At 36.1% G+C, this 19,315-nt stretch overlaps 1 protein-coding gene across 2 annotated transcripts in view; it reads right to left on the reverse strand.

The window, feature by feature from the left end:
- Positions 1 to 18,756, reverse strand: part of BANP (BTG3 associated nuclear protein) — a 141,773-nt gene extending 123,017 nt beyond the window's left edge. The window contains exons 1-3 of one of the 2 annotated variants that reach the window (XM_009277269.2): positions 18,611 to 18,756; positions 17,055 to 17,149; positions 15,544 to 15,743 (exon numbers count right to left, since the gene is read on the reverse strand). In XM_009277269.2, the coding sequence (XP_009275544.1) occupies positions 15,544 to 15,743; positions 17,055 to 17,149; positions 18,611 to 18,680 (365 nt within the window). In that variant the 5' untranslated portion in view covers positions 18,681 to 18,756. The remainder of the gene's footprint in view (positions 1 to 15,543; positions 15,744 to 17,054; positions 17,150 to 18,610) is intronic. The other variant, XM_009277268.2, reaches the window with a different exon arrangement.
- Between the last annotated feature and the right edge of the window lie 559 nt (positions 18,757 to 19,315).

The following is a 19,315-nucleotide window of genomic DNA, read 5'->3' on the forward strand; positions in this document are numbered from 1 at the left end:
GCATGAGGAGGATGAGGTAACCTTTCCATTCAAAATGTCATAAATGTTAACCAAGAAACTACAATTCTGGTCCATGTTCTACATGGAACAAGAATGGCTACAGAATTTGCTGACAAATGCTGACAATGAGGAATCATGAGGCAGAAATTTTTCAGAGATGGTGTTGTGAAACTTGAGCAGTTACTTATCTGGAAGAAAAAGAAAATAACAATTGGGACCAATACAAAAAGGTGCCATTATGCTTGAAAAAGAGAGAGTTTCAGAGGATTGTCTTAGACTCCAATTTGTACACAGAAGAGACGGATATCCACAAGATTCCCTGCAGATATGGGAATGTGCTTCCCATTAACTTTCCTGTGAGATGTTGTATTCTCTGTTTTCAGATTTATTTATTTTAAAGAGACAACAATAAGAAATCTGCTGAATATGCACAAAATCAAACAAGGAATTCTATGTAAGTCAAAATATTGGGCGAACCTGACAAAAATCCATCAGAGGAAATCATTAAAACTTATTACAGACTAGTGCATCCCCATACTGGATTATTCTAATTTCTTTTTTCAGTCTGTACATCTCATACTGAAGATGAATCAACTTTAATCATTAGTTATGTACTAAAACACAGAAAACAAAAATCATGAAGAAGAAGGAGGAAAGCTTCTGATATTCACTCGGATCCCAAATGAAGCAGTTCTCTCTGTGAGTGCTGCCAGCACTATACTCATGGAGAAGATGGAAAGAAACTATTAAGAGGGGTCAGGGGGAGTGCTTCACAAACCCAGTGTTGTTGCGTAGGCTTCAGTACTTTCCATTTGTGTTCACATATTCCTTTCCCCATAAGCATTAGAACTTCGAGAGACTGGTTCTGCAATTTGCCTATTCTTGGACACAACTTAGTAAAAAATTTAAAATGCATGCAACCTACAGATATTATTATATTTGGGGAGGTTTTTTTAAATGCAGTTTACCAAATAATCTGTTAAATTACAGGTGAAAAAATTTCTAAAAAAATAACATGCCAGATAATGATTTTCAAGCATGCATATTTAGCCTCTGCCGTTTTTTTTAAATCTAAAAGGATATTCTATATTTTGCATAAGAAAATTGCTGCCAAAGGTAATTTTCAGTATGGAAAACGTGTGAGTCAGATATGATCGTTAGTCTTAACTGTTGGTTTTTCATTGCCAATAACCTGTCAATCACACAATGCAGCCAATGACATAAAAGAACTTTTGGCAATACCAGGACCATCATCTCCTCTTCCCAGATGAGGTTTTCATTTAGAAAGAGAGAAAAATAAAGCTAAAGGAACTAACTGACATTTCTATCTTCCACAAGGTACAAGATCAAAAGCGTTTCTGCAAATGGATGAAAATTACTTGTGGAAAATCTCAGACTGAAATTTTCAGACAAGAAGTTATTCTTCTTGTTTTCCTAGACCCACTAATACAGACCAGTTAATGGATTATTTATAGCAGTGCTCAGCCAGTTAAAGAAAGAAGAGAGTCCTCTGTTTAGAGCATTTCTGAGCCTCCTTTGCACATGTGAACATCTGCAAATAGGTAAATAAGAGCTCGGAGACAGAGCTCGGCTTAGAGACATTCAGCTAGCCACACCCACGTGAACCGCTGTTTCCTGTCTATATAATACTTTGTGGTCACTACAACGCCCACGCAGTGTGTGCTGCTTATCTGGAAGGCAGGGCTCCTGAGGATATCATTCTCATCTTCCTCTAGTGTACGTATTAGGAGATGCAGAGAGAGAGGAGATCAGGAAGGCAGGAGTTGGAGTTACTGCTGGCAGACTGCTTGTACTAAGGGTCTCCAGCCAAACACAGCCTTAAGGAAAACAAGTCTGGGAAAGAGACCTTGAACTCTAGTATTTTCCAGTTTACTGCTGGGGACGAATATGAAGACTTAAATGTATAGCTCATGCATGTGTGGGGGCTCTGGAGGAATATTACAATTAACCCTACCATGAAGGAAATTTAAGTTTTTCAAATGATACAGAAAAAAATACCATCTTAGAAGTCTGGTGTCTTCCTTACTTTTTTTTGCTTTATCATCTTTCACTAACACTTGCGTTTATCTGTAAGAACAGCCACTCTGTGGATCTTTTCATCGCTATTTAGGAAGATAATGTTAAAATGCTCCTTCCTCTTGATGACCACCTGCTTCCTTTGCCTTCTGCACATACAGTTAAGATTCCCTATCCAAATAGGAATGAGAAAACTGACTTACGAATTTACACTATGGTATACATGAACAAAACCACAAACTGGCAAAGCATACACAAAAATTACATTGGATTTATGCCAAAAAAATGAATGCAGCTCCTCACCTCCCAGGAGAGAGCAAACTTACCAACAAGCAAACCATTCACCACGATGAAGACCAGTGGGACACCTGCTATAGGGTAGAGCGCTGTGTGGGCACTTGAACAGTTAAAGTTTTAATGTCCCTAAACTGTGGCATTCACCTAGTCACAGCCAATTGCCAGAAAAGCAGCAGTGTTATCCATCATTTTCAGTAAGGGCTCAGTCATCAAAAATTATCTTTGGATTCTTTGCATCTGGAACATCATGTAAGAGCAGACATTATAAAGACAGCACTAATGACTAGGTCCTGTAAAAAGACAAGCCAAAGTACACCAGCCATCACTGGAAAGAGATTCATGGATCTGAAAACTGAGAAAGCTGTAATCAATTTATAATAAAGATAAAGCAAATGCAGCATTTATTAAAACATACTGTTAACAGTTTAAGAACATCTAACATCAAAGTTTCAGCTCAAATAAGTAAGAGCCAGACATTTTCCAAGTTACAAAATATATCTATATAGTTTATTGTACGCAGCCTTACCTACAGAGCGAGCCTCTGAATTGGCTGACAATCAGAAAGACATGAATTACTAGCTTTAAGACCAATTTTATCAACCAATTTTAAAAGTGTTAAAATCTGTTGTAGATTATTCTACTCTGAGAAAAGCTAAATGCACCTGTACAATCAAGTGTAATCATTCATAAATGACAACACCCATTTCCAACTAGTTCACCAGCTAACCAACAGCCAGATAACACAAGTGACCCAAAGAACCTACCACTTAAAAAGTCAAGCTTGTTACTTCAGGGATTTTACAACACCTGTATGGGTACACAAGCAACTTCATACTCTGTTTAAAAACAAACAAACAAACAACAACACACAAACAAACCAAGAAAACCACAAAACTATTTCTTTTATTTCAAACAACTGGAACTCCGTAAAAATTAAATGCACAGTGAAACAGTCTCCAAAGAACCTTTTGGCCTAAGCAGATACACAAAAGCAGCAAACACCAGTCCATCCAGGCCATGTGCCAGCAACATAACTAGGACTGAAAAACACCGTAACAGAAATGGCATTAATTATTAGTCTTCTACTTTTGATTATGGACAAGAAAAGGACAGGTCATGACTTCTAATTAACAGGTTAATACAAGCCCCTTTAAAGACAAATGTACTCAAAAAAACAACAGCAAAGATATCTTTTATTCAGACAGTATAGAAAGACATTTACAGCTGTTACCTTTCTTTGAGCCTTAACTTCCTGAACTAGATAAGTAGTAGTACTGCAGCCTACTGGAGATTGTATTAAACATGAAATGAGAAAGGCTGATCTATAAGGGACGGACAGTCATTTTCTATAACAAAATACGTAGACTTGACTGATCTTGAACACAGCTGCTATGAATGAAATGATCTACCACAGCCTTAGTACCAAAATAGAAATTGCTATACGTTTAGAAAACACTGTGTGAAACAAAAGTAAAGATTTTGAATCCTTTATTATACAACTAGCTACTTCTAGATTTATTTTCCAAATTTTCTTACAAATTCCAATATCAGCATAAGTCTGACTTATGTGGCACTAGAAGTTTTGAGGTGAAGGAAGCAGCATTATGAACTGGCTTTCAAGACACTAGTTACAGTATCTGAAGCCTCGATGGTCACCAGATAACAAACTGCAAATAAATACAACATTGGTTTCTGCAAACAGAACCCAAACACACAGCTCTTACAGAGCCAGTTTGTAAATAATTTCCATCATGCATCTGTTTTTCTTGCTTTTCATAATTACCCAACCAGTTATGTACACTTGCCACCGCACACACACTTTTATAGAAAGGCCAAGGATGCTGCTACTCTGAGAGCTGGTACTGAATCTTTAATTTCCATATACCCTGAAGGGATGTTAAAGAAACACCACTCTTCACTTTTTACAAAGAATACAATTTTAAAAGTTATTAGGAGCAGATTTCCTGTCTCATACTCCACCCTTCAATATGGAACAAAGAGATTGAGCTAAAGATATGCAAAAACATACAGTTCCACAAAAAGGAAAAATTCTGTTTGGAAAGACATTCAGATTCCAAACAGTGTGTTTTTTACGTTTGGAAATGTATCAGTTAAATAGCATCTGCTGCCAAATAAAGCAGATGGAAGACTGGCTCTCTGCCATTTTACCAACCTTGCCGAGACCTTGCTAGATGTTTCTGTTTCATCCTTTTGAAGCTCTGAATCCATCTATAGCTCTTTTCCACCTTGCTTAAAGTAAAACTAGGACTCTCCAAAAACACTGTAGATTATTTCTTTTAAAACTATACTACTACGTATTATTTTCCATAAGTAGCAAGCCCAGTTCTTTTTGCAACTTTTAAAAATAGTATTACTGGTACTTTAATCTGGTGTAAACTGGTATACAAATTATTTTTAAACACAAATTTCTGTCATTTCCAAAGGAAGATGAAGACTTGCCCCCTTTAATCACAAATTGATTAGCTGCTCTCCTGTTCATTCATTTGTTTTGTTGTAGTCGCAGAACTAAATACCCCAACTTACAGGAAAAGTTTCCAGGGAATGCTCTTACTGCTGGATTTTCAAACTCCCAAGCATCTCCAGAGACTGTAACATTAAAAATATTTAAATTCTCAAAACTGGAATCCAAATGAATATATAAAGCTTTTCTGCCCCCTTCTGTTTATTATATCCTTGATAAATTACTTCTTAAAATACATAGTAACACATGCTTCCACAATCCAGTGCACTGCTTCAAATATATTAAGATTTTTAGAGTTGCACTAAAATATAATCCTAATAATAATTTTCATCCATTTTACAACATTCACGAGGTAAAAACTCTCCACTTTCATTAAACACAATAATTCTATTCAATTGTTTATTTAGGCAAAAGGAAAAGCATGAGCCGTATGAAGGCATTTGTCCTGAACCAAATTTCAAGTCATGCACCCTTTACATTTATTTCTCGAATGCAATAGCTGGCTATGCTCACAGAACCATAGAATTAAAGTAAATGTTCTGCTTTCCCCAGAATTAATCTAATATGACCTTATGGGATTTCGCAAGGGGGTAGGTTAACCCACATTTTAATACTACTATAATTGGTTTTAAATGTTCTTAGACACTAATTATACTAGTAAATGTCCCCCTAGAATGGGTATAAAACTCAAAGCCTTTTTGATCCCCATGTACGCCTCTCTTTTTCATCCTCAGATACCCTTACAATTAAAGGATGTTGATTTCTAAAATGTCTTGGCACAAGGGGCAAATTCTGTGCACATTCAGTTCTCTCGTTTCTTAGCTTACTATTGTGAATAGCAAGATATTGCAACACAAGGGACTTCACACAACTGCATTTCTGGTTTTGTTGCCATAACTTTCACATACGGTTTTCTTTACCAAATGAAAATAAAAGGATTCACTAAGGTCTCAGACGCAGAAAAAAGTTCCTGTGTATTAGCCAAGTGGGAATAAATAAACTGTTTACCGACACGTGGTTCAGAGCAAGCACAAATTACTTCCGATGCTTTAAACCTCCTAATTTAAAGGATTTCACATTTGTCATGGGCTAAGAGTAACAACCAGGAAAACTTACTGCATGATTACCTGGCAAAAAGTAAAATATTAAGCCTTGTAACACATCTACAAGACTGAAACCTTTGTCTAAAACTTGAAGGAAGTTTATTACCTAAGACTTTATTTTCAGTGTATATTGCTGAAAATCTTAGCTAGCATTATATTTAAGAATTCAGAATTATATCTTTCTAAAAGATTATTTCTAGTGTTTCAAGCCTCACAGGTACATTTTAAACACTACCACCATAATTAAAAAGATCCAAGCCACACATTTTGCATCCATTTCTCAGACATAAGTTATCAGCTGCTACTTGCTAGGCTCTCATTTGAATCATTGGACTATTATAAACGATATTTCATCAGAAACCATTAACTTAAGAAAAATTGGAGTTGGCAGAATGAATCAACACAGTTCAAATCTTGGTCAGTTTAAAGTTTTATAGATTAAGTTCCATCCCATACATGCATGAATTATTGAACACTCCAAAACATAGATGAAATGCTGGTATTAAATTGTTATTTTAATTCCATAACTGACCTTGCACTCTCAACCTAAATGCTATCTGGAAGTTATACATTGTTTCTGAATTTATCAAATCCCAACAACAAATTACTAAACACTTGGCTCCTCAATATCTTAGTGCAACAATAATGGAATGCAAAATTCCAATGAGAACACTGCTGTATGAGCTTCTTAAATCCAAGATGCCATTTCTCTTTATTCCTGTGTGAATTTTAACTCCCAATAGTGAAGGGAGTAAATGTAAAATCTTCACAAACTGATGGTTTGTAACAAAAAAAATCTTCACTTGCTAATAGTCTGTAACAAAAACTCCAGACAGACAACCAACAGGGCAAGCTTAATTTCAAAATATCTAAGTCTCCAGCATAAATATCCAAAGCAAGAATTACCATTGTTTGCAGCACTGCTGCTGTAAATCTTACAGGATACAGCAAATAAAGATAAAAATCAGAGTCATGAGAGTTCTTAAACTATTTTCAATATAAAGTTGTATCGATCCTAAATATAATGAATCGCAGAAGTCTACTTAATTCGTAGCAGGTACTTCTACATGAAATGCATGTTTCAATGCAGGAAAAATAAAAAGATGTAAATCAGTATTTTTACTGCTATGCAGGACCAGAATCAATCTCAAAATGTTGAGGCTGACAAGTTCTTGTGACAAATTAGGAGACTTTGGAAAGCATTGATGTGTTTTTCAAGGAATCGAAGATGTCAAGCTTTTTTTTTTTCTCCATACCACAGCCAAAGAAACTAACACTATGCAGCCCTGGATAAAGAAAGAGGGGCTGACATCTAATCAAAGAATTCCTTTATTTGATTAGTTCAGTTTCATAAACTGAATTTTTGAGTGCAAGACAGAACCATAATTTTCAGATAAACATGTCTACTACACCTCAAGAAGGTATTTTGGGTTTTTCGTCTATCCACTTACATATTTCAAGCCACAACAATTCTTCCAGACTAAAATACTGCTCATTGCTTGCTGGCATTGTAAGGTGATAGTAGCTAACTTCCTTCATTTAAGAAAACCATACAAAACATGCTTCACATACTCAACCTGAAAAGGAGAGTGAGTGTGCGTGCGTGTGAGTGTTTATACACAAATGCATGTGTAAGAAACCCCTTTATCACCTGCTTTGCAGTAAGGATTTTAAAAAACCAAACAATGGGAGATAGTAGAACTGAAAACAGAGGCCCCAAAAGGCATGAAAAGGAACAGCATTGTGGACCAATCAATGCAATTATGAAAGGCAGTTCAAATTCTGATTCCCTTAGTCAAACCCCCCCACGGCAGGGGGGTTGGACTAGATGACCTTTAGAGGTCCCTTCCAACCCAAACTATTCTATGATTCTATGAAATTCCACTTTACCAGAAAATTTTTATCAAAATATCAAAATTTTGCTTATATGTATGTGCTCTTTAAGAAATTTGAGATTCTAAACAAAAATTTTTAAATTCATAAAAGGGGGTAAAATCCTCTCAAGTCATTAAGTTTTAATTATGATTTTTACATTTTGTTAATATTGACTTTGTTCCCTAATTGTGAGTGTACCTGAAATGAATATGGTGAAAACAGATCACAGACAGTTGTGCCATTTTTACTTCAACCCCTTCCGTGCCCAGACATAAACAGACTGGACTTGCATGAAAGAGCTATTCACGAGGGCAGCACAATCATCCTCAATTCTTCATGAAACAAACCTATTAATTTTAAGCAGAACTCTTACTGGCTGAAGCTACAGACGTGACACTTGAACTGGTAATTTAAAATAAATGTTTGCACACAGTACCATTGACTGATGACAGAAAGTGACAGGGAAAGGTTGTTAGTTTATTGATACCACAGGGTCCAGTCCAAAACAATGACAAAAGTTCATCTGTGTTTTTGTCAGCCGCTCCCAGACTTGAAGGTTTGCACTAAAGATACTGCTGGAGGAGGCCCCAGAAATTGGCTCTAACATAAGATATACTGAAGGATAAATAAACCCGGCTTGCTTATAGAAAGTGACAAGAATTTCTGAAAACCTGATGAACTCCACAGCTTCTCCAAATAAGACCTTTATAATACGTTCTGATTAACACCCCAAATGGCTGACTGTATTTTCAAGACATTATCTGTAACACTCCACTCCCTCTCACTCCCCAAAACACGGCTTAATTTTACATCTTTCGCTGAGCTGTCTGCTGAGTTGTCTTGAAGACTAAATCTGCTTCCAGGGAAATATTTTTTCAGGCCTAGAGTTCAGTGCATGAGATCAGGCTCTCAGCAGGCAGAGTAATGTACCTGCAACGTGAAAATAAACCATATACCATACATCTTTCAGGATACTATATTCCTCAATACATGCTTTGTTTCAAACTGGCTACTTAAAAAAAAAAAACAAACCTTCCTGCAAATGTAGAGTCTTCAGACCTGAAGAGGGTGTATTTCCAGAGAGGGACAGTTAGCTCTTAACTTCAGGTAAAGACAGTAACAATCCCAAAGGTTTACAATGTTAATTTGTCACTGAAGTTTAAAAAAAAAAGGGGGGGGGGAAAAATAGCCTAAATTAAATTTGGATACTGGTTTACATCACCTAATGAGTTATAGTATCAACTGCAGCAAATGTGGGAAAGAGGTTAACTATATACACCAGAGACTCAACAGCCACTATTTAGCAATAAGAACTGAAGAATTACTCTTCTTTTTAAAAAGCCTGGATTAGCATAGTAGGATAGTTTATTATAATCTATAAAAATCCTTATGATAAAAATGCAACAAAAATGAAAAAGCTATTCAATACCTGATAACATGAAATTAGATTGGTCAAGGGGTTTGTAACTCACAGAAAAAAAATATATATAAAATAGAATTCTAGCTATTTTGGTTTTTATACCAATACCTTGATTATATTTCTTTAGGTTTGTTTGGTTTTTTTCCTAAAGACTTTATGCAGGAGCAACAAGTTTTGCTAAATCTAGAACAGTCATCCTACAATTCTTTCCACCCCACATCCCCCTGCTTTACAACCTCACTTAAAATCATCTCAGTTTTCAATTTTGCATTATTTGGCTACAAAACCACTCGTAAACAAAGAAACAATCACACACCAGAAACATGGATCTGGAACTTGGGAAATCTGGAGCCAAAAGGCTTGCCAACTGGCACACCACAAACTAAGTGGAGGAACAAATCCTGTTCTTCAAAACCTACTACACCCTGCTGATTAAACTTAATGGTAAAACAAACACATTAATGATCTACACCTACAAAAATAAAGCAAGTTCGTACATCCCAGCTGGTACACAACTGCATCAAGCCTTCTCTTTTGCATGGAAAAAAACTTGGTTTCTATCTTAAGACAAAAAAAGACAAGTGCTGTTTTCTAAAACTAGCTGATTGAACCTACCAACACCACAATTAACTGCAGACAAGACTATCTGAAGCACCTCCGCTTTAATAAGCTAATGTCCAACCCCGCTAACAAGTCTTGTTCAAGGATACCATATTGGGTCTCTGCACAGTTACTGAGTGCTTTGAACTCTGCAATTCCACTTAACTCTCCAGTTCCCATTAAAGACAAAAATACATGCAATTCTATCTCTACACATAGCGATCAGTATCCTTAATCGGTTAGCCACAAATGCATATGGTAAAGAACCAGATGTATGTGGTCTGTATTTCAACTTTACCATAACAAAGGCTCAAGGAAAATATCTGAACAAAAAGAAAAACTCCATTTACCTATGAATTTCCATATTTCATCAGAAACACTTTTATTAAGTATGAAGAAAATACCAATTTTAAATTTAAATCCTCTCCAAAATTAATACATTTTAAAAACTGCTCTCAATTACATCTATTTACCCAACAAAAATTTCCCAAGTAACAGAGCAGAATTGTACAATGTAGTATTTGCAGAAAATACCCATAAAAACAAGTGATGGAGGGTTCTGTGAAACCAAAACAAATTCCTATGTTATCTGAAGCAATCATCCTTAACCATTTATACTTGGGGTTACCCACTCAGAAAAATGATTAATGGAAAGATGTTGACAAAAATAACACTGTTTCTGGACTGAAATCTTTCAGATGAAATATTTTCTTCAAAACACAGATAAAAGATTTTAGTCGCACTGTCACACTGTGTGTTCATCAATTTATAAATCTCAAGACCTGGGCACATGCTGAATTTCAAACTTATCATTTGAGGCTGCCATACTGACAGACCATCAGGCATCGCACCAATTCTCCTATCCAAGAAACTCTCAGCAGCTACTGGAATTTTTGACCAGCATGGTACCTCATAAAAGAAAAGAAATTAGAGGTTTTTAATAGCCATACTGCCAGGAAATGTTGCAGACAGAGGAAGAGAGACAATCGCTTCCTGGATGGAAAAGCAGGGCTGTACTAATGCTGCACAAAGCCGGACAAAGCTCAGAACACCGGGACAATACACATACTCCCATTGCTAATTTATTACATTATTTTGCTACTGTTCTTGTCTCTTTTCAAGCTCCATATAGTTCAGCGTAACTCTATGCAATCTAAGGATTTCTGTCATCCATCCTACTAGTTCCAAAACCTTCTGACAACCTCTCTTCCAAGGAAGAAATTTAAAAAACTCTATTAACACTATGTCTTTGTAGGTAATCCTGGAAACCACGTATTTTTAAGCAGCAGCCACTAAACATTGAGAAAAATGCTTTCTAAAACTCTCTTCTCCCCCCTCCCCCCCCCAAGAAAATGAGATTTAACATCATGCTGTTTCTCCAATCCCAACTAGTACTTTGCAGTCTTATGACCAAATCTGACAAAAAAGAAAGAGGTCTAAGAGATAATAAACACCTGTTAAAATCTGAGGCTGGGGTAAGGACAAGCCCAAACGCTACACCCCACTAATAGAAAGTCAGCAAGGTCTCATCCATTACCTCACAGCAGCTAGCTCCAGCAGTCGCATATGCTACTCTCATGGGAATAGCATGGAAGATTTCAAAATCCCACAGCAGGGAGCATCATGGACCATACAGGAAACACAAGGCTTGTCCAGCGAAAAGGCAGAGGACATAAGACAAAAACCCATACAAAACTACACTTGTTTAGCTCTGCTTTTCATGTGATGATTTATTGAAATACAACAGCTACAAGTCTTTCCATATTGTTTGTGGCCTATTGCTGTTTCCCTCAAAACAGTTTACATGTCACAAATTCGGAATGACTTCCTTTCAAAAGAAGTTTTCTCCTGTTAGTTTTTGCTGTAGCCTAAACTTCTTACTTGGAGATCTAAAAGTCAGCCTATTGTTCCTCTGTATCTCAACTGTTCATTCAAATTATTCATTACACAGCACCACGTATCCTTTATTTTCTTCCTTATCTGCACTGCAATTAGCTAGTATATAAGGAAGTAGAGTAACAGCGGATCAGAGTAAACAATATGAAGAAAAGAATTGAGAACACAAGCCAGCTTTCATGAAGATGTACTCACACAAAATATCAAGAGCAGTAGACAGTACTGTAATTTCTGAATTCAACATTTCGTAGTTTTCCAAGAAACGTCAGCAAGCCTTCAAAAATCACATATCCAGAAAAGGATATTGGAAGATTTCCACACATATCACTCCTCGTGTGTTTAATAAAGAGACAGAAAGCAGAACGAGACTCTAAAATGCACTGCATTTCTGTCCTGGGAGCTAATAACATGGGGTGGTTCCAGATTTATTCTAAGTCTGCTTGAAAACTTCTGCTTCATTTCCCTAATAATTTTTAAAACTTGGAAACAACAGTTTGGCACAAAGGTACAAGTTATCCCAATAAATCAACGTATTAAGTTTACTAGAAAAAACAACTTATCATTGAACGTAAATCTGACAACCATTACAATGTAAGACTTCTGCCTCCCTAATGCAGCTATATGGACAGATTATACTTTATCACTCCTTCGTATAAGCAGCCAGTGTACAGTGCTGCACACAGCATAAAATTCCACATCATAGTCAAGGCAGGCCATAGCGCATAGCTGTGAATTCACCTGGTACACTGTAACTACACAATTCCACCACAAGATGACACGGAAGAAAGCTCCTCTGTCCAAGTCACCCTTGTTTTCATCACATGATGACCTAAGCATATTTCAAACTGACAAGTCTTAGGAAATTAATTTAATTTTAAAAGCACAAATAGCACAAAGCAATCAAACTGTGTGAATTTATAATGTTCGTATACTTTACTGTGTGCACTGCTGTAAAACAAATTTTGATTATGTTAAATCTACACCAAATTAATGCAGTAACTAAATTACCAGAAAAACTGTGAACAAAATTCACTATAGAGTGGAAGAGAAAAGATCACAAAACCTAAGGTATTTATTAAAAAAAGAGTGAGAGTCTGCTTTACTGGCAGTGTAGTACCATCTGGTTGACACGCTTTTGCTAACTACAATGGTTTTTTTAGAGTGGCAAACCCTGTACTATTGTAGTGGCACAAGGAGGAGAAGGAGGTTGAAGAATCTCATTCAGATGCAGAATCTGAAAATCACTATCCAAAATACTAACTCTTGTTGGCAGCTCTCCGAAGAGGGAACGATACAGAGAGTTGATACAACAGAACAGTCCACGCAGGCTTTAATTGGAAATAATCAACAAGTGATAAAGGTTTTTAAGAATGAGAGACAGGGAATTCAGTGAAACATTCTATCACTGTGAAATTGAAGTGTTACTAATGCCAAGTTAAACACATACACCCCTAACTATTTTCTTTTGAGTCATATAGGCCACAGACTGCTAAAAGAACAAAAAGCCCTCAGTGCTTTATTGGCAAGATGCATTTGATAATGTGCAACTTCATACCAACACTAATACATATTTGGGGCAGAGAGTCTTACAGTCTTCAAGACTTCTATCTAAATTATGTTCAGACTGCCTGAAAAGCCGTCATCATAAATTTGTACACCCAAAACAAAACAAAAAATTAAACACCAAGCTCACCATTAACACACAGGACAAATTTCCAATGGTTACAGAGATTAAAAAAAAAAAAAACAACCTCACGTCTGACAAATCCCATAAGAAACTCAAAATAGTACAATTTACAGAGGAAAGCATTCACTGAACATGAATTAATAGATTCCCAAAGGGGCCATGTATTTCTGAAAATATTTTTGAAGTCTTTTGTGCACAAACTGCAGTAAGAAGTTCAGCTTATGCACAAGAACTTGAAGATTTCTAATATAATGACAAAAAAAATTAGTAACATTTAAAGAAAGTTCCTTGAGAAATAATTATTGATAAAGAGTATTTAGCAAAAACACTGGTGTAATATTCTAGTTACTTGCTCTATGATCTAAATAGTTATTCCACATACTTTATTTCTTTTGATATAGAACTTAGTCATAATTGACCTTTTCAATGTATGACTGGGAAGCCTTCAAAAGCCTAGGTAAATGTAGACACAGCACCTATTTTAAAGAAAAATTAAATGGAGAAAGGGAAAAGGAAGATGTCCAATGGTCAGGATGTTCATCACCAGCACAAGAACAAAGACCAATAAAGGAATTCTGAACTGGGGCCCAAACATTGTATTTGGACATCTAAAAAGGAAAGTTGTTTTGGAAAAGTTTGAGGACATCAACTGTTCCTAACTGGACAGGTGACTGTTACAGCAAAAGGAGCAGAGAGTACTCAAACTTACACTGAAAATAAAAAGGACTTTTGATCCATCCAAGATCAAGAAACACATTCAGTTCTGTATTATTTTAGATTTTTAAATACAAATAAGGTATCTTTTAAAAAGATTAGACTACATTCATCAGAAGTAATCACGTTCAGTGAACAACTGTGAGGTAACAGTCTGCATTATGCAACAGGTACAGCTACGTGAGCAGAGTGTATCCCTCTCACGTAAAAATCTCCAGTTCTGAACCCTTATGGTAGTAAGGTTATACTCCATCCTGTTTCATAAATGCATGAACTGAAAGATATCATAATAAAATGCGATTATGACCTTGAGATAAATTTTTTAACTTAAAATACCTATTATAAAAATAGCAATACTGAAAATTAAAAAAAAAAAATACAGCAGGGAACAAGTAGTGGCCTAGTAGCAAAAAGGTAATGTTTGTGGTGGGTTTTGGTTTTTTCCTTACCTCACATGGATGAGTCCCACAACATAAAGCAAGGAACTAATTTTTCCTATAGAGCTCTAGAGTAGTGCACCTGAAACACTGCACTGAGTATAACATACCAAAAATATATCCAAATAATTTTCAGATATTGAGAAAGTTCAGAGAGAGTGATGAAAAAGATCAGAAGATGGAAAAACAGACTGACAAAAGACAAATTAAGTTAGTATATCTTGACTAGAATGGTATGACATGCGAAAGTTGCCTATACACCTTTGTAACGGAGAATAAAAAGCAATTATTTAGAGAAGTATTAAGTTTTTTCTAGCTATAAAAACATGAATGAGGAGGGAAAAGTTGTTAGACAAAAGAGTCTTTTGATAAACATATTTCTCTGGCTGGAATCATCTCCACGGTAAAATGACAGGCACATCAAGAGCTAGACATTTAAAACCATATTAGGCAACTCATACATAAAGGCACTGCAGGTCAAACCTGCTCTTTCATCAAAGTGGATTAGATTATTTAACAGGTTTTCCATCTCCAACTTCTAACCCCAAAATAAGCACAGATATTATTCTAGCAAGAGTCTTGAGAAAACAAGCACATAAAACAAACTCCATTGTATTTCTGGTGAATAAAAGTAAAATGAGAAGCAATTAAAATGATGATTAACTCAAAACAGCCACATAAATAAAAGAAAAGCAAGTCTAAAAAACCTGTCCAAAATAGCTGATGAGACTTTTCCAGAGGATGGATGAATCAGTCCGGTTTAAGTCAAAATGAAATGTGGAAATAGTTGCAAACTGTCCATGGACCAATGTCTCATTCTAAGTAACATCATGAAACTGGTACAAAAATTACCTTCAAGATAAATTAATTCTACATTCATAAACAGCATACCAAGCTCTTTATAGCTATACAGAAACCTGCGGAGCTTGATGCCAAAGAAATGGATTTACGTTATTTTAAAAAGCACATTGATGAGTAATCTGTTCTTTTCTTACCATCGTACTTTATTGCACGTCTGTGTAGCGCCAAGAGGAGAACCTGCCACCATGGGGACTTGGATGGGGCTATGCTGTTTGTTCATGACAAGATCCAACTTCTCTTCCAGTGATTTACAGGTAGCCTCTAGCGCCAGCAACTTCGCCTCAATGCTATCCAACCGCAGGCATATTGTCTGATTAATGGAATACAGGAATGACTAGAAAGGGGAGAATGCAAAAGAAACCGATTTTAAAGACTTACGCATTTATCTTCAGCAACATACACATAAGGAAGCTCCAGATAAATGTGACTGGAAAACAATTCTAAAGGAAGCAGCAGTGTGCCTAGTGACAAAATTCAGCCACGTACAAAACTGACGACATCCAGGAGCATTTTAGCACTCTCAAATTCTTCCAGATCTTTATTTAGAAGCCAAAAGCATCCAAGCCAAACACATTTTCACCTAAGCGCTTTGTTAGTATGATTTCATACACCACAAAATCATTTAAAATGACATGCCAAAGCCTTTCATTCGATACATGTAAAAACAAAAGGATTATAAATCTATGAACACATCCTCCTGGATAAAGTTAAATAAGATTTTTTCCTGCCCAAACAGATAAATTCAGATGATTACAGTGGAAATTACATCAACAGAGACAATTAATGCCGCTCACTTAGGTTTTCTCCTGAACAGCAAATCAAGAAAGGCAAATAAATAAAATCTGTTTTCCTAAGCAATTTTATTCAAAAGAAAGCATATCCTACTTGGTTTCTCTTGAGAAAAATAGGCCATTAAAGGGTAATGTTACACACATTCTCGTTTGCAAACAGCAACTATGCCATCTTGTGGCCCTCCACTACAATTTACACACCCAATCAAGCTGGTTTACAGTGCTATTCCCCCCATGCTCTTTCAATACAGAGCTTCAGTTTCTATGACCATTTCAAAAATACAGAATTACATACTATGTAACATGTGGCACTAAAATACTACTAATATACTTATGCTCCAAGACAAAAAAAAAGCGCACACACACTAAAGCACACTAGTGAGAACAGCAGGGGAAGTTCTGCAAGTACAGAAAAGCCTGAGCTACTGAGCCTGAACCAAATACAGCTTAACTACTAGGAGATGTTGTTAGCTTAAAATAGTAATTTAAAACATGCTGAAAGTATCTACAAATCCTAATACAAATACATGCTCAAGTTTATCATTTAGGTCAACTTTATTCACTTTATCAAAAAATGTACCAATAGTGGTGTTTGAGTCACCGGAACTAATTCTGATGGAATTTTATATCGCATACAAAATTCTTGCTACTGATTTCACACTGGAAGATTAGCCAATCATCCAGACTTTTAAATTTATGCACAAAAATGCACAAACATTTACAAGAAGGCTATAAATAATTCCAGTATTATATATAAACAGTTTATTTTACATTCTTTTCTTTTAATGTATTTCCCCAAGAAAGCTAACTTAATTGGTATTACAAATAAAAGCAGAAAAAGGCATTCTCATAACCTTAATAGAGGGATCCTGGCAGTTAATTTCTATACGCTGACGTTTCAGAGCAGGCTCTACATCATCATCTGTCACTTCATGATTCTCCAACACAACTGTGAAGAAAAGTAAGCATTGCCATAGTTTATAATACAAGAGGACAAGGCTCAAATTAAAAATACATTAAATGGATAAAACAAAAAAAGTATAAAAGGCATTTAATTAACATATTGTATGTATTCTTTTACACTTACTTGGGTTTTCTCTTAAATACGTGACAATGGTTTACTACTTCTCAAAAAACATTTATCCAAATCTAAGACTTTGTTTCAAATGCACTGAGGATGTAACACCCAAGCATTACCTTGGATTTTTTTATTACGAACTTACCACGAGGTAGCAGAGTTGCCACATTAACTGCTCTGCTTTGACAGATTCTACAGGCTTCTGAACCCTCATGTTTTTACTAAACCATAAAAAGTACTAATGAAGTTCTGTACAAAGACAGGATTACACCCACTACTCAGTGTAGTAGCAGGTTATTTTTTGCCAGTATTGATGAACAAAATCCTGCAAGCTTTCCAAAATACACACACATATGCAGATCTAGAGGTTCTAACAGCCTTTCATTGAAAGGCAAACATTTTGAAGAAAACAGTAACAAAAAAGAACTGAATTCAGAACTGGAAGGCCTGGCTGGTAAAATCAGGAGGTAGAGCCCTGAACAGCCTCACGGTCAGAGCATCACCTGAGATCGGACCAGGTTTGAGTTCCTTTACCAAACTGAGCAAAGGAAGACTTGTTTAAGGTTGACCATACCACAGGTGATAATCCTGAGCACCAAGCTACCAGCTAGGCTAGGACAGGCAGGTCCCAGGTCCCAGCTCCTCCTCCAACTCTTTGGGAACATTTCTGAAGTAACTTACTCTTTCTGGATCAGAAAAAAAGGGTTTTGATATGTGTTTCTATTTTCCACAACTGTAGTTACTGTTCTTTCAGTCACTTACTCACATGTAATGGCAGCATAGGATCAATGTCTATACCTGATCTCAACACATTTTCGCTTAGTAGGTCAAGTTCTAAGCAAGGGATATCACAGTATTTGCTTTCAGAAGTGTTTTTCAATTTTACTGTCATTTGGTTATACATACAAAGAATTTTAATAATGTATGAGAGAAACTATTTTACAAGTAAAACAACAATTCGTAATAGATGGGTCATAGTTCTCATTTGAGGGAAAGCCTAAAACATACTTGGTCTGAACAAAAACTAAAGATTGCAGGAGGCCATACTTCATTCAAAGTTTTCGGCACTAGTCTACCTCTGCCCAAACAAAGCCCCAGGCAATAAAGCCTTTAAAAGAAAAGTAAAATAAAAAAATAATCTGATCTAAAGGGTATTGAAGATATACAAGTTAAGCTATTGAAAACTTGGTACACAGTCTTAACAAGCACCTCAGAAAAAATGTGCAGCACTGCTTTATATTTTTAAGAAAACCTCAACAGGGATTTCCATCCTGTTAATGGGCAATAATATAAATGATCCTTCTCACGTCATCACTACCATCTCTACTGTACCTGGGTTATCTGGAGTCAGGTCTTCAACAGCAATCTGAACAACATCTGCCAAATCCTGTTCTGACATCATTCAGAACCAGGCAGCAATATCCAGTCAAACACCACTGCAGGCCCCCAAATAAGTAATTTTACAAGTCATGCAATCCTGAAAAACAGCAGCAAGAAGAGCGTTAATACAGATATACTTGATATATCAATACTGCATTTACTTTTTCATTCTTCCTCTACAAAAGGAGATGCAGTTCCTAACAGAAGTGGCCAACCTACAAAGCGATCATCCAGTGGTATCAACTGCTACTTTATTCGTAGCCTCGTCAAAGAGCCAAGGACTGAACTACCTGCATCACCTCCATGAGTAATCTTTCTATACTAGGGCTGAGACAAGAGCTCAAGCTTCCCTTGCTGATCCACTTTTCTGCATTTTCCCAATGGATAAAGAGAAGATTTAGCTGCAGAGATTTGGCAGCTCATCAGTATAAAATACAAAATAAAATGTTTTCTTTTAAATTGATTTTTTGTTTTAGAAGTTTTAAGAGCATACAAGACCATTCCTAAATTGCAGGGGTTTAATTTACAGATTATTGCTAAGCTCTTGGAAGTGATCAGACTTTCGTGTTTAAGTCTTGATGTTGCAAAAGCATATGAAGCTTCCAAGCCACATCAGATTTGCAATTACTGTGTTCTGTACAGATCTATATGCACACA

The sequence above is a fragment of the Aptenodytes forsteri genome, unplaced genomic scaffold, assembly GCF_000699145.1.
Source record: "Aptenodytes forsteri isolate BGI_AS27 unplaced genomic scaffold, ASM69914v1 Scaffold50, whole genome shotgun sequence".
Taxonomy (NCBI): domain Eukaryota; kingdom Metazoa; phylum Chordata; class Aves; order Sphenisciformes; family Spheniscidae; genus Aptenodytes; species Aptenodytes forsteri.